General features: G+C 44.1%; 1 protein-coding gene across 4 annotated transcripts in view; it reads right to left on the bottom strand.

The window, feature by feature from the left end:
• Window positions 1–14,442, bottom strand: part of KIAA1958 (KIAA1958 ortholog) — a 962,448-nt gene that overhangs the window by 164,488 nt on the left and 783,518 nt on the right. For 2 of the 4 annotated variants that reach the window (XM_069630636.1, XM_069630635.1), the window contains one exon: window positions 4,904–9,291. The exons of 1 other annotated variant lie outside the window; for it this stretch is intronic. In XM_069630636.1, the coding sequence (XP_069486737.1) occupies window positions 8,252–9,291 (1,040 nt within the window). In that variant the 3' untranslated portion in view covers window positions 4,904–8,251. Of the gene's footprint in view, window positions 1–4,903; window positions 9,292–14,442 lie in introns of those variants that run through there. One more of the 4 variants, XM_069630639.1, reaches the window with a different exon arrangement.

The following is a 14,442-nucleotide window of genomic DNA, read 5'->3' as shown; positions in this document are numbered from 1 at the left end:
GGCTTATAGGAAGGCGCTGGGGCAGTTAGAACTACTGCGAACTAAAAAGGCGGAGGGGGCATTACTGGCAGTGAGACAGAAATTCTATGCTAAGGCGAACAAAGCGGGTACGTTGTTGGCGAGGCTTCTGAGGGGTAGGAGGGTGAGGAATTCTATCACAGCGTTAAAGGTGGGCTCTGGGAAAAGGGTAACGAAGAGGGAGGAAGTTCAGGAAGCCTTGGCAGAGTACTATGACTCTCTGTATGCGTCCCAGAATCCCTGTAGCGAAAAGCAGGTAAGGTTCTTGCAGTCGGTACAGTTAAGGGGAATTGATAGGGAGATGCAGGCAGACCTCAACCGGGAAATTACGGAAGAGGAAGTTCTAGGGGTAATCAGAGCCCTCCCTACAAATAAGGCCCAGGGGCCTGATGGCTTTACCGCGGCATTTTACAAGCTGTTTGTCACGCAGTTGGCCCCTCAATTGACCTCTTTATTTAACTCGTTCCGGCAGTCGGGTAGAATAGCCCCATCCATGGAGGAAGCGAAAGTGACCCTGGTCTTAAAACCAAATAAAGACCCAGAGGAGAGAGCGGCCTACCGACCCATTGCATTAATTAATACAGATGCCAAGAGTTACACAAAAATATTAGCTCATAGATTGGAGGGTATTCTCCCTTTACTGATACATCCCGATCAGGCAGGCTTTGTTAAAGGTCGACAAACGGCTGACAACATCAGGAGGGTGGCCCATTTAGTCGAAAAGGTGCAGAGAACGGACACTCCCGCGGTATTGGTGGCGCTTGATGCGGAAAAAGCTTTTGACCGCGTGGAGTGGCTGTTCTTGTTCCGGGTTATGGAAAAGATGGGCATACGGGGGGAATTCATGACTATGGTGAAAGCGAATTACCGAGACCCATCCATCAGAATAATGGTAAACGGGGTGGCTTCTAGAAGGGTCCTCTTACAGCGGGGGACGAAACAGGGCTGTCTGCTGTCCCCACTCCTCTATGCGATTTACTTAGAACCTTTGCTGCAAGCGATAAGAGAAGCAGAGGTGATTCAGGGTATCCCGTTTGGGGGGGAACAACAGAAGGTGGCTGCTTTTGCAGATGACATGCTACTGATGCTCACGGCCCCGGGAGAATCGCTCCTAGCGGGCTTAGCCTTGCTGGAACAATTTGGGGAGGCATCAGGGTTAAAAATCAACTCCACCAAGTCAGAAGTCTTAAATCTAACTTTAAGGGGAAGGGAACGGGAGGAGATGAAAAGGGGGCACTCGCCTTCTCTGGAGCCCGGGTGGGATAACATACTTGGGGGTACGCATCACTGCTAAACTGGAGGGGTGGTATGTGGCAAACTTCCCCCCTCTTCTTGAAATAATTAAGAGGGACTACCAAAAATGGAGGGGCCTGCGGGTCTCATGGTTTGGGCGGGTCGCGGTGGTCAAGATGGTGGCGCTTCCGCGGTTGCTGTACTTCTTTCAGGCGATCCCACAGCCTGTCCCCGCCAGCTTCTTTAATAAATTGGGGATTTTAACCAAGGACATTATTTGGGAACGTAGGAGGCCTAGAGTGAGCGGTGGCCTATTAATGGCCCCCAGGAGTGCAGGAGGCTTAGCGCTACCACACTTTAGACGCTATTACGAGGCTACTCAGCTTTCGGATCATTAGAGAGTGGCTGCAGACCGAAGAGGCTCAGGAAAATAAACTTTGGGCGAGAATGGATAGGGCAGTGGCCCATCGTAATTTATCAGAAGTGTTGTGGTTGCCTAAAGAGCGTAGACCGCGCCACCTTTATGAGAGTACAATAACCAAGCTAATAGCAGATACCTGGGATAAGATGGTGAGCACCAAGGGCATCACTTCGTACCCATCACCATTTACCCCCCTCTTTGATAATGGGGACTTTACCCCTGGCTTGGAGAAAGGGGCGTTTAAGAGCTGGTTGGAGGGAGGATGTGGGAAGCATTGTGATCTGTTTAGAGGCGGGGACCTGCTAACCTTTATAGAATGTACACGGGAATTCGCAATACAAGAGAGGGAAAGGCTGAGATACGCACAATTGAGACATTGGGCGCTTCAACCGGAGGTCAAGCGGGCGACTACTAGAGCCCCAACGCGATTTGAGGCTTTTTTAATTTCTAACGATGGAAAGAAGGGCCTCATTTCTAACCTTTATAGGATTTTGAATGATGCTCAAACTGATCCTCAGTGGCCCTATATGCAGAAATAGGAGTGGATAGTTGGTAGAGACATCTGCATGGAGGAATGGGGGAGACTGTGGAGGAGGTTACCCAAACTGGCAAAAGCGACCCAACTACAAGAGGCATGGTTTAAGGTTCTAGTCGGGTGGCATTATACTCCTGCCCGGCTTCATAGGATGTTTCCCACAAGATCGGGGGACTGTTGGAGGGGGTGTGGCCAGGTGGGAACGGCAGACCACATTTGGTGGAAATGCCCCAAAATCAAGCCTTTTTGGGAGGAGGTCCAGAGGACGCACGCAAAGTCAGGTTTTTGGCACGGGAGATAAACGAACTCCGGTACAGATCCTATTGTGCCTTCGGGACCCCATGGAGGGAGGGGAAATCGGGGGAAGGGAAAAAGCGGAGGTAATTATGATCCTCGCGGCTATGATGTTAATAGCCCAGAGGTGGAAAAGCCTGGATATTCCTGTGGGTCCCGATTGGTTTCGCAAAATTTGGGAGATCGCTGCATTGGAATGGGCGTCCTATGCGATGGAGGACAAAATACAGGACTTTGCCGCAGACTGGGGGGAGGTTATGGACTTTCTCAAGGATGACTACCGAGTGATGTGGTGCCCGCAACGCCTCAGACTGTTGGAGTTACAGTGAGGTGGAGGAACAGTCTTAAGAAGTTTTAATTTGTTGAAGACTCTTTTTTGTTCCCGGTTTTTGGGGAGTGGGTGGGTGGGGGGAGGGAGGGGTTTCTCTATCTGACCTTGATTTGTTGTAAAATTCAATAAAAAGAGTTAAGGAAAAAAAAAAGAAAATATCTTATGTTCTTGGTATTTAGTAATTCTTTCCACTGCCTCCTTGTCGAGATTAGGCAGCGCCAACCAGCCCCCCTCTGGCTGTTGGACATCTTCTTCGTGGTGCCTACCCTGGCCATTGGAAAATTAAAACAAGCAGATAGTGTTCACTCTTTGTTCAAACAGTATTCTTGATCTTGTATGCTTAGGAGTGCACCATTTGCCACTAAAGATCCCAGAAAATCCCCTGACAGAACCCCAAAGTACACCTGAAAAGCAGTGTTCCATTTGTGACCAATTTTACTGTTCAAACATTTGCACTAAATGTCTTTAAAATATTTTGCACGAGAACCTGAAACCTCTGGTAATGTTTATTTCGTCCTACCATATTTATGAACAACTTGACTAGTCCTATGTGTCCAGAAATGTACTACTGACCACTCAATTTCCTCAACATTTCCTTTAAACAACCAATTAACGTCAAATTAAGTTAAAGGCTTTGCACATTTCCTTTACTAGAATTACACGTGGTCTAGGAACTATTAAGCACTTGCAAATGAAACTTTTCTATAAGCAGTCAAAAGTTTATTACATTTCTAATTTGTGTTGCAATCATTTGTCTGCCAACTGATCACTGATATGTTCAGTCGAAAAATGTATGTTGCTCACCATTTCATTTGATATGCACATTTTGCTAATTGTGCACAAAAGGTTGGAGACCCCATAGTCCATCTCATCACTACTTGAGCCAAAAATGTTTTGAGAATCTGGCCTATTATGCCTAATCAGGGTTCAGTTCTTAATCTAGCCATTCTTTGGATTGGTTCTCTCTAAGTTCATACGGTCCATCACAGAATGGAACCAAGGATCTTGGGTTTGATAGAAGTACCCTTGGGATAGAGGTATTTCCTACCCTTGTGATCTTATCACCTTCCCCAGAGCATGTATGGATTGGGGATAGGGTTTTAACAGGAGGACTATACCCTCAGACTCTGAGCCTTTTGGCTTTAGCACTACATCTCCTACATCAGGACAGAGCCAGTGGCAGAGTGGAGGGGGGAGCTCTGCAGCTCCGACCCTGTACCACCTTCAGGGTTCCCATGGCTTCCGTATCTTTCTTTGGCTGGAGAGTACCCTCCAGAATTTAGGACAGAGTCAGGGATCAGACTTTGTCACAACCTGCCATACTCACTCCATCAATGTTTAATTCACAATTAAAATAGATGACTGGCCAAAAAGAGCAGTTTAATTTTAAATCAGTCAATTATGACCTCGATAAGAAATGAATGATTTGTTAATAACAGTTTACCATTTCCCTTCCAACTTGGTTTTGTGGCTGCCTATGTGTGACCTTCAGCTTGTTTACTCATGCCCGCCCTAACCCTCCTTTGTGGTTGGTTCTGTTTTTCAGTTAGGCTCTCTGTGATTATCTCTGCACTTGTCTCTCATCAAGCTGGGCTAGGGGAAGGGCCAATGTTGCAAACATCTAGTGCATTGTGAACATTAACATATCCCTTTTCATAAGTGTACAGAGCAGACCCATTTGGCTTGCAGTAAGTGGGGCAGGGCAGTTTATTACCTTTTGTGCCGTCAGCCGCAGTCTATTGTTTTTCGTTAGACGCGAAACATAAGAAAACAAATGACAAGTCTGTGATTCCACAGCATAAAGTACACAAAGTGGACTGTTGTTGGCTCTTTTCGGAGTGTAAAAACAGCCAGTCACCCATCTTATTGATAGAACAGATTTTGTATTCATGAACATGCACTATTCATGTTACGGACCTACTTTTAAGAACAAATGTTTCCCCTGGTAGGGTTTCCAATGGAGAAAGATTCATAGATGCTGTCTGTAGAAAGAACACATTTCAGTATTGAATGCTGATGGAGGTCGGGCTATAGGAAGAACTCAATGATGTTAAATGACAATAAAAATAGATCACTGACCAAAAAGAGTAATTTAATCTTAAGTCAGACAATTATAACTTTGACAAGAAATGGATGATCAAAGAATATCATTAATCATTTTTGCTTCATTGTAGCAAGTGCACTCATTAACCTCTTGAGTGCCAAGGGCAAGCAAAAGTTAATTCGGAATTACATAGGAAATCATTGTAAGGCCGCCCACTTCCTAATTTACTGATGTTATTTCTTGGAATAGGAAATGAACAACTGAAGGTGCAACTTACATACATTAATCAAAAAGGTAACTTCCGCAGCAGCAGAAGAAGGAACATATACTCTCACATCCTTGTAGGATGCAAGAGTTGCATGGAGGGGTAGTTCAGACCTACAGGACATGAAGAAAAACTAACACATTACAGAAGGCAAGAGGGTTTGTGTGAAGTTGGAGAAAAGTGGGGGGTATTAATTTGTTAAAGCCGGCTGGAGATAAAACCATATGATAAGAATTATGGGTCAAAGATTTGATTTCTGAAAAGAATCAAGTAAGCAATCAGAGGTTTGGGAGGAGACCACTAAACATGGACGGGTAAGAAATGTTTAGCTGGGAAGAGTACATAATTGTTGGAGAATGTGTTAAAAATGGATTATTATTAGACAGCAAAATAACTCATTTGTCGAAGATGGGGACGCTCATGCTAAAATGGAAAGGGGGTGAGTTTGGCTTCATTCTGAATAGAATCTGTCACATCAGAAAAGTACAGAATGAAGTGAGAACCAGTATTCTCCTCATCCATACCTTACGTTTCACATAAAAAAGTGTGCAAGTATTTTTTCCCCATACATAAATGTTGACATAGACAATTCTCATTATAAATATCTCCATATAATGGGCTTATCCATCTCCAACCACTAAGGCTACGGCTGGAGTTAGGAAATTAACATAATTGAATGCCAGGATAAGTGGCGATTACATCATGGTGGGTTTTTAAGTACAAAATAAAACAAACTTTTCTAAAATTCAAAAGGGTTTTAAAATCAATTGTAAATCAACTTTAATATATAATAAAGTATAGTTTACATTTTAAATATTTTGTTTGAACAGACAACATACGTTTCCTGACCATTATTAAAAAATAGAATTCATTTTTAAATATAGGGTAGCTATGGAGATACACTGAGTAATATGTGCTTTGGAGTGTGAATTATATAGAGATTCACAAATCTTTTTTCAGGGCTAAGTTGATTTACTTTTGGAAAAAGCTGAAATTTACAAACAAGTAAGTTACTGCAAATTCACAAAAAGGACTCCAAAACCAGCCCATGAGGGCGTCAAAGGGGGTTACTGAATGGGGAAGAGTTACACGACCACAAAAGTCTAATTTTACGTGCATTAAAAAAACTTCAAAGATGCACATGAAACGTTTGCCAATACATGTAAGTTACACCTGAACATTCCAGGAGTAAATGTTGGAGGTGAGGTGCGAAAGTGAATTATTACAGGGCTTAGAAGGCAATGTATGCCGGCACGAGGCACTTCATAAATGCAATTTTTCTATTATTAGTATTAGGAAGTGATATGAGGTGAAACAATATTTTGCAGAGTTAGAAAAAAAAAGTATATACATCTTTTTGGTAAAATGTAATTTTTTATGTCTAACATGTAGTGAGTTACTTTGTTACAGGCTACTTCATTTCAGACTATGGGCCTCATTACACGGATGGCGGTAAGGATTTAACGGTACCGGTAAAATACAGGTACCGGTAAATCCTTACCGCCTTACTACGAGGTCCCTTTGCGGGTTGGGGGATTTAACGCATGCTTTTTGCAGGCGTTAAAAACCAACCCGCAAAGGGACCCAGGGAGCTAATTACGGTACCGTAATTAGCGCCTTCCCCATTCCCATAGAGCCCTATGGGGCAAAAATGGGAATGGGGAAGGGCAATGGTGGAATGGGGAATTACCGCCCCGCCAACCTTGGAATGGGGCGGTAATTCCCCTTTCCGCCAAGGCAGTATTTTACCGGCATGAACCATGGCGCTAATAGCGCCATGGTTCTCCGCCATCCGTGTAATGAGGCCCTATGAATCTTGGGTTTAAATGTGCCCTTTTTGCGAATTAGATGAAATGTACAAGGGTTTTTACGACAGTAGTATGTTGTTGCAATTCAATGTTGTTTTAAGGGTTCTGTAACCAGCAAACAACCAATGGACTCAACAGAAAGTAATTTTTGAGTCTGGTGATGTCAACGCAGATATAAGTCCATAAGACTTGTGATGTAACAGAACTCTGCTTCGATTTTTAATAGGCTCATAAAGCACACAGTGAATAAACTATTCTATTTATAGCTAAAAGGTCACCAAAATTGCAGAAGATGTGCTTCATGAGACCACATTACATTATATTAAACAGATCCACCAGCCATATCATGCTGTGATTTACCTAGGCAGAAAGTATTATTTTGTATTTGGCTAATAAAGATTATATGAAAAAATATGTTGCCATACCATTATTCATGATCCAAATTTGGAACGATAAACATACATTATATGATCTGATTTAGTTCTGAAATTAACTCCACGCAACAGACTATAGCACTATTTTACAGTTTGCATGCCAATGAGGATGTTACAATTTAAAAGTTAAACTTATGTTTCACAATGAATACACAACTTAGATGAGCACTGTCTGACTAACAAATAAGAGTACATCATACAACAGTCTTTACACCATTTGCATATTGTTAAAAGCAACCGAACAATATTGACAATCTGTGTCATACCGCTTCTAAGAGCAAATTATAAAGAAACTGTCCTCTTCCTTAGTCCAACACTTTGCTTCATCTATGCAAAAAATAAGGGAACAATGAGGTAAAAGAAAACAGCTTTAAATAATTCAACTGCATGTGCTCTGATCCACCAGCATGCCTCAGTCTTGTAGTGTGCAGAATTCAAACTCATTTTAGAGTGAGACTTTCCAATAACCAATGTATTACACATCCAGACGAGCAAGTTCCACATTAAAAACATTTCAAAAGAAATCTGAGCCCCTAAACTCCTCAAATATTGCACAAACAAATATTTTAAAAACAAAAAGTGTCTATCCTGCCTACTTTCAGTTGCCTGAGGAGTATATTTGTTTTGTAAAGGTTTCAGTTGATATCTCAGAATTAAAAGAGTCTTCTCTACACTACCATATAAATAGCTAAATTAGTTTCAATCTAAACTATCACTATCAACTCATTTGTAAAAAAAGAAAAAAATATATTATATATTTATAACTTTTATAAAGTGAATTCACACAGGAGACAGAACATAATGTCACAGCTGATGTGTAGGACCAGGTAGGAACTATCCCTTAACATATATATTGTTCAATATGTTTTCAAGTAGTGTCTGAAGAAGAGTCATAGGAGGCAGAAACTATGAAATTCCCAGGACCCGAGTGACTTGCCATTGACTGAGCTGCTTGTTGGCTCAAATTGTTGCATATCAGCACCAGTTGATTACTTTGAGCTTCAGAGAGAGTACTGCAGCTCTGGTACACACTGAAGTTGGTCTTTCTGCCTGGGATGTTGCCTTTCTCACACATTGTCTTGACCATCTTGGCAAGCTTGTTTTTACCCAAGGCCTGGCAATTGTACCAGTGTAGCGCAGCCAAATTCACTACAGGTTTTATAGACAGATAAAAAGGTGCATCCTCATAACGCATTGCCGGGGGGCGTCGCTGGGCATATTCTTTGTAGTCTTGGACCGGACAGGTCTGAGGTGCATGTGGGGTGGCATACACTCTGCATTCTGTGCCTGTTCTCTTGATTTTGGAATCTGGGCTTTCCTGGCCCATCCACTCTAAATACTCAAGCCCAGTCTCCAATAATCGAAGCCTGACGTCCCCCCATTTGAGTGTTGACCCATGAAAACCGGTGCAGTGTCCAAAGGCTTTTGTGTTATTGAGCCAGACGAGGTTCAGCAACCCTTCTGGATTGTATCGGCTCAGCAAGCCCCGCTTACGTAAGATGAGCTCATCAGCAAATGTAAGCTTCATGGACTTGTGTGGCTTGTTTCCTTTACCTTTACATCGGAGTTCAACCTGCTTCTGTTTCAGGGCATCTTGAGATCGCTTGAACTCTTTATCTCTAGTTATACTGTAGCCATACCTATGTTCTTTCAGGTACCGTTCAAGACCACACTGATAGTTGGCCAAACTGTTAGGCTCATATTCAGAACCATCCTTCTGTCTTGCATCCACAAAGAAGGAAGCTAAATAGGCATCAAGTTCTTTACACGGAATTACATAAATTTCTCTGAGCTCGTTGGGATATTTAGAGATGATAAATTCCCGAAAGTTCCGCAGGGCTGTCTGTGTGCTCCGAATGGTTTTCTCGTTTTGTTCTCGACTCAGCTCAGCAGCTGCCTCATCATCCTCTGAAAGCAGACAGAAAAGAGAAAGAAGGAGGGGAGGTCAATTTGAGAAGGATGTAGAGAAATACGTGAATTTTCTATTGTTCTTGTTCCAAAATCACTAGAAAACATTACATACCTGTTTCATGTTTCAAAAGCCAACTTCAGTAGTTTCACAAATGATGTGCTAGAAAATGACTGAAAAGGTTTGTAATAAGTGCCTCTTGTTACACATGCACCTTTTGGTGCACAGAGACTTGTGAAATAAAACTAGGAATTAAGCAAGATCATCATTTGTGGAACAATTATGGAGTCAAAACTCTTTTACTTAGTGTTCCAGTGCCAAAACAGGGATGCAATCAGGGTTGCTAGTAATCCATTCTTATTTGCTTCATTTGTGAAACCAGAGGTTGTATTATGTTTTGTTATGAGTATCTCGTCCACCCCATAGCCCCGTGTCAGGACTGGTGCCATGATACTGATCTCTCATTGTAGCCCTTGTTAAGCGACCAGATGTTGAGACTAAGTAGGGGTAAAGTGTTTTCATATTTTAAATGTGGTTTTGAAGGTTGTCTGTCTTTTGAGACATGATTTAGAGCTGAATGTTTTTTGATTTTCATCAATTTTGTATATGTGTTATTTTCTTCTTTTATCTTGAATTTTTTCTATTTGAAGAAATAATCTGTATTTCTATCGTTTTTCCTTGATATTTTGTATTGGTTTTGTCATTTGTGAAACCTTCATAATGAACTACAACACAATAAAAACACATTTTAAAAAATGGGTTGTAGTGGTTCCAATGAAAATAGTATTTAATTACCATCCTGAAAACGTATTAAAAGAAAACAACCATCAACTGGTAAAGAACAAAAAGGGCTTGATGAAAAAGTATTGCTTTTCTCAGTTTTGAAAAAGGTCTGTTTTCTAAAGTTGTCCCTTCTTCCAATTACAAACATCCATGCAGGGTATGTACAGTGGACTTCTCTGCATATGTTGTATGCACAGTAGCCTCTTGTGTCAGTGGCTTAAGGGTGTTTGCAATATGCTTGAAATCACAAGGAGACATGATGTAAGGGACAATAGTCACATATTTGCTGCTAGGTGTGGTACAGAAGATTATACTGAACATCATAAAAATTAGAGGTAAATCACAAACCACCAACCTGTGTGTAAGGGAATAAATATCCCACATCCACTATAAAATGAAAGGACAAATAATAGCCAGGGTGCCCATTTCCATGGCACTTAAACACCAGAGAGTATGTGACATCAAAGGGCTTACCTCAGTGTACGCAACACAAGATTTCCATAGTATAAGTATCAATAGGAAAAACAACAAAATATGCCGCAATATCAGGTGAAATATTTGTCAGAAGGTTCAAATCAACCATTAGTTTGCTTGTGCAGAGAACAAAGCAGACATGCACACCACCACCTTATGGAGGTGTCACAAAGGAATGAGACATTTCAGCTAATCTGTGTCCTGCTCTATGGTTATTGTGATATCCACTGTAAAAGTACTGATCCTGGGGTGGCTGAGTTCAGGGCACTCCTCCTTAGTGCATGCACTGTAGAGGTGTGTTACAACCCCATCTAATTGCTCCCCCTCTTCCTTACACAAATCTGTGAGCATGCAACAGTAAAATACTGTGTTGCATGCATAACATGAGTGCTTGCGCTTGGCACCTTGTGTTTATTGATAGATTCATTGGCATTTATGGGGTATGCTAGGTTGTGCACAAGGCAGTAGGAGCAAACCATTATCAAACTCTTTTTTATTTAATGTATTCATTTTGCTATTTGACTTCATAAAGCAGTTTCCACAATGTGTGATATGGCAAAAATATATAAAATGTTAACAAGACAATGTGTGACAAATAAAGGCATCAACATATTGCAACATTTTTTGGGTGGAGAATGGCTAAAAGGTGAGCATTCCTGTTCCTCTGTCAAGGGGGAAGAAGAGAAAATGAACAAAGGTGGCACTGACCTCAAGAATGATGTAGGTAATCCAATCGGACAAGAGGGAAAGAACTAACAGTGCAGGTAGAAGAATACATGGAAACGAGGAAGGAAAGTGAGAGGTGCAAGGACATGCAGACATTTAAACACATAAAATAAGCAGAAAAACGGAAGACATGCAGGGAAAGAAAGCCAACGGAGAGCATTAAGTGAAGGAGAAAAAAGAGAGTGAGGAGGAAGCAAGCCGAGAAGACAAAGAGCTGAGTTAAAAAAAAGAATGAAACGTATTCAAAAGGAGCGAGGAACAGTTGTCAAGTCATGAAAAAATAAGTGTGAGAGTACGAGTATTGGTTGCAGAGAAGGTAAGCAAAGGACAAATGATATAAAGCTGAAAGTAAGTAAAGATGATGATGCCAAGATTCTGGGTAGATGAGAAGGAAAGAGAGTAGGTGAAAAATCAATAGAGGGAGGGTATGGACAGTCGTGAGGAAAGGGTCACGAAAAAATGATTCTCAGGTTTAGAAGGGGTGAGATGCCGAGAGTAGGTCAACATCCAAAACCTAACGGCGGAAAGACAGTCTGAAAGAAAAGAGTGAAGGTGATCAGAAAAGGTAGAGAACAAGAGAAGAAGATTTCAGAATCGTTAGCATAAACGTCACAATTTGGGTCATAAGAAAGAGTAATAGAAGAGAAGGAACAAGTTACTTACCTGTAACTGTTGTTCTCCAGCATGGGTCTGGCATGGATTCACATGCTCATGAATATTCCCCGTCGTCAGACTGGGAATCCTTGGTAAAGAAAAATCAGTATCAGTTTCGTTTCTGATCTGTCTTTCGTAGTAGTAACCAATCACTGATCTCTGCGTCATACTGACCACAGCCAATGACTGCCATCTCCCTAAGCCCCGCCTCTTGCAGCCATCTTCAGATTTGGTAGCACGTGAAGTGGCAGTATGACCAAGTGAAGAACCGCAGAGGGGTAGGCGGGAGGGTTCGCATGTGAATCCATGCCAGACCCATGCTGGAGAACAACAGTTACAGGTAAGTAACTTGTTCCTTCTCCAGCATGGGGTCTGGCATGGATTCACATGCTAATGAATAAAAGAATACATAGCAGTACACACATGCACAACCACGGGAGGTGGCAAGGCTCAACATTAAGCATTACATCCAAAACTCAACATTAAGCAATTCTTACCTCCTCACCAGGCTCACCTTAGGCGAACAGGTTGCGCAGCACTGCTTGGCCGACCCTGGACTCCTCTCTGGAATCCCGGTCGACGCAGTAGAATTTCGTGAAGGTGTGCTTCGACCTCCACATAGCAGCCCTGCAAATGTCCAGCAAGGGCACACCAAATAGGAACGCTGTGGTAGCTGCAATCGCTCTGGTGGAATGGGCTCTCGGACGGCCAGGCAGCGGTCCGTTTGCCAACCGATGACAGTACATGATACAGCCGGAGAGCCATCTGGAAATGGAAGCCTTGGAGAGAGCCTTCTCCTGATTGACAGGTCCAAAGTTCACAAAAAGTTGTGACGTCTTCCGAAAACTCTTCGTGCGGTCCACGTAGAACTTCAGCGCTTTAGCCACATCCAGTGAGTGCAAAGTCCTTTCAGCCGGCGACGAAGGCGACGGGAAGAAAACAGGCAACACCAAGGGTTTGTTGAGGTGGAAGTCCGACGGCACCTTGGGCATGAAGGAGGGGTGCGTCCTGAGCACTACCCTCGTGTCGTGAAAAGTCAAGTACGGAGGCTTGCAGGAAAGGGCCTGGATCTCTCCCACCTGTCGTGCGGAGGTGATGGCCACAAGAAACGCTGTTTTCCACGACAAGAACTTCAACGGAGCTGAGTGCAGAGGCTCGAACGGAGGTCCCATGAGCTTGGTCAGCACCACGTTGTGCTCCCACGCCGGGGCCGGAGCCTTCACCGGCGGGAACGATCTGAACAGTCCCTTCATGAATTCTTTCACCAGACGATGAGACCACAAAGACTCCGTCCCGTGGTTCTGGTGTATCGGGAGATCGCAGCAAGATTAATCTTGATGGAAGCGTGCGCCAGTCCAGCCTTGGCCAGCGTCAGCAGGTACGGCAGTACTTGAGGAGCCGTAATTCGTAGAGGGTTAATCTTCTGTGCGTGGCACCAGACAGAGAACCTCTTCCATTTGTGTCCGTAGCATTTAAGAGTTGAGGACGCCCTGGCCTTTGCAAGGACCTCTCTGCAGTCGGCCGGTATGTCGTAACCTCCAAACTCTAACGCTGCAGGAGCCAGGCCTGCAAGTTCAGCAACTTCGGGTCGTGATGGAGGATGGCGCCTCCTTCCTTGGAGAGAAGATACGCATCCACTGGCAGCTTGATTGACGGGGACGCTGACAAGTCCAGAAGGTCTGGGAACCATAACTGCCTCGTCCACGCAGGTGCGACGAGGATCATTCTGCACCGTGACCTCTTGAGCTGGTTGATGAGCCGGATCAGCAGCGGCAATGGAGGGAAAGCATATAGGAACAGGCCCTCCCAGGGGAACGAGAAAGCATCGCCTATGCTCCTCGGCTGGGGAAACCTGCCGGCGAACCTCCGACACTTGGAGTTCGTCGCCGTCGCAAACAGATCGATCTGGGGTGTGCCCCACCGTCGGAAGAGGCGGTCCACTAGATCCTGTCATAGTTCCCACTCGTGGCACGACCGCAGCTCTCTGCTGAGCGAATCGGCGATGGCGTTTTTTATTCCTGCCAGATGAAATGGCACCAGAAATTTCCCATGGGCCACAGATCCTGCGCCTCCTTGGACAGGGCTGGGGATCTGGTACCGCCCTGCTTCCTGATGTAGAACATGGTGGTGGTGTTGTCGGTGAAGATCCTCACCACCTTGCCCTTGAGGGACCGAAGAAAGGACCTGAGGGCCCAAAACACTGCACGGAGTTCCAGGACGTTGATATGGAGGGACTTCTCCGTCGGCAGCCAAAGGCCCCTCGCGTGCAGATTTACGGTGTGCGCTCCCCACCCTTCCAGGGAGGCATCCGTGGTCACTGTCTTCTGGTGGCCCGGGGTCTGGAAGTCCATGCCCGCCGTCAGATGCGCGCGGGTGCCCCACCACCGGATCGCTCGTCGGAAGCTCTCGTCGAGTGTGATCCTGTCCTCAAAGCTGCCCGTCGTCTGGATCCAGCGAGCGTCCAGGAACTCCTGTAACGGGCGCATCCGAAGCCTGCACAGGCGGATGAGATA

Source organism: Ambystoma mexicanum, chromosome 6q (genome assembly GCF_040938575.1).
Source record: "Ambystoma mexicanum isolate Mex_15411 chromosome 6q, UKY_AmexF1_1, whole genome shotgun sequence".
NCBI classification, from domain to species: Eukaryota; Metazoa; Chordata; class Amphibia; order Caudata; family Ambystomatidae; genus Ambystoma; species Ambystoma mexicanum.
Note: the sequence above shows the minus strand (reverse complement) of the source record. Positions and strands in the feature narration are given on the sequence as shown.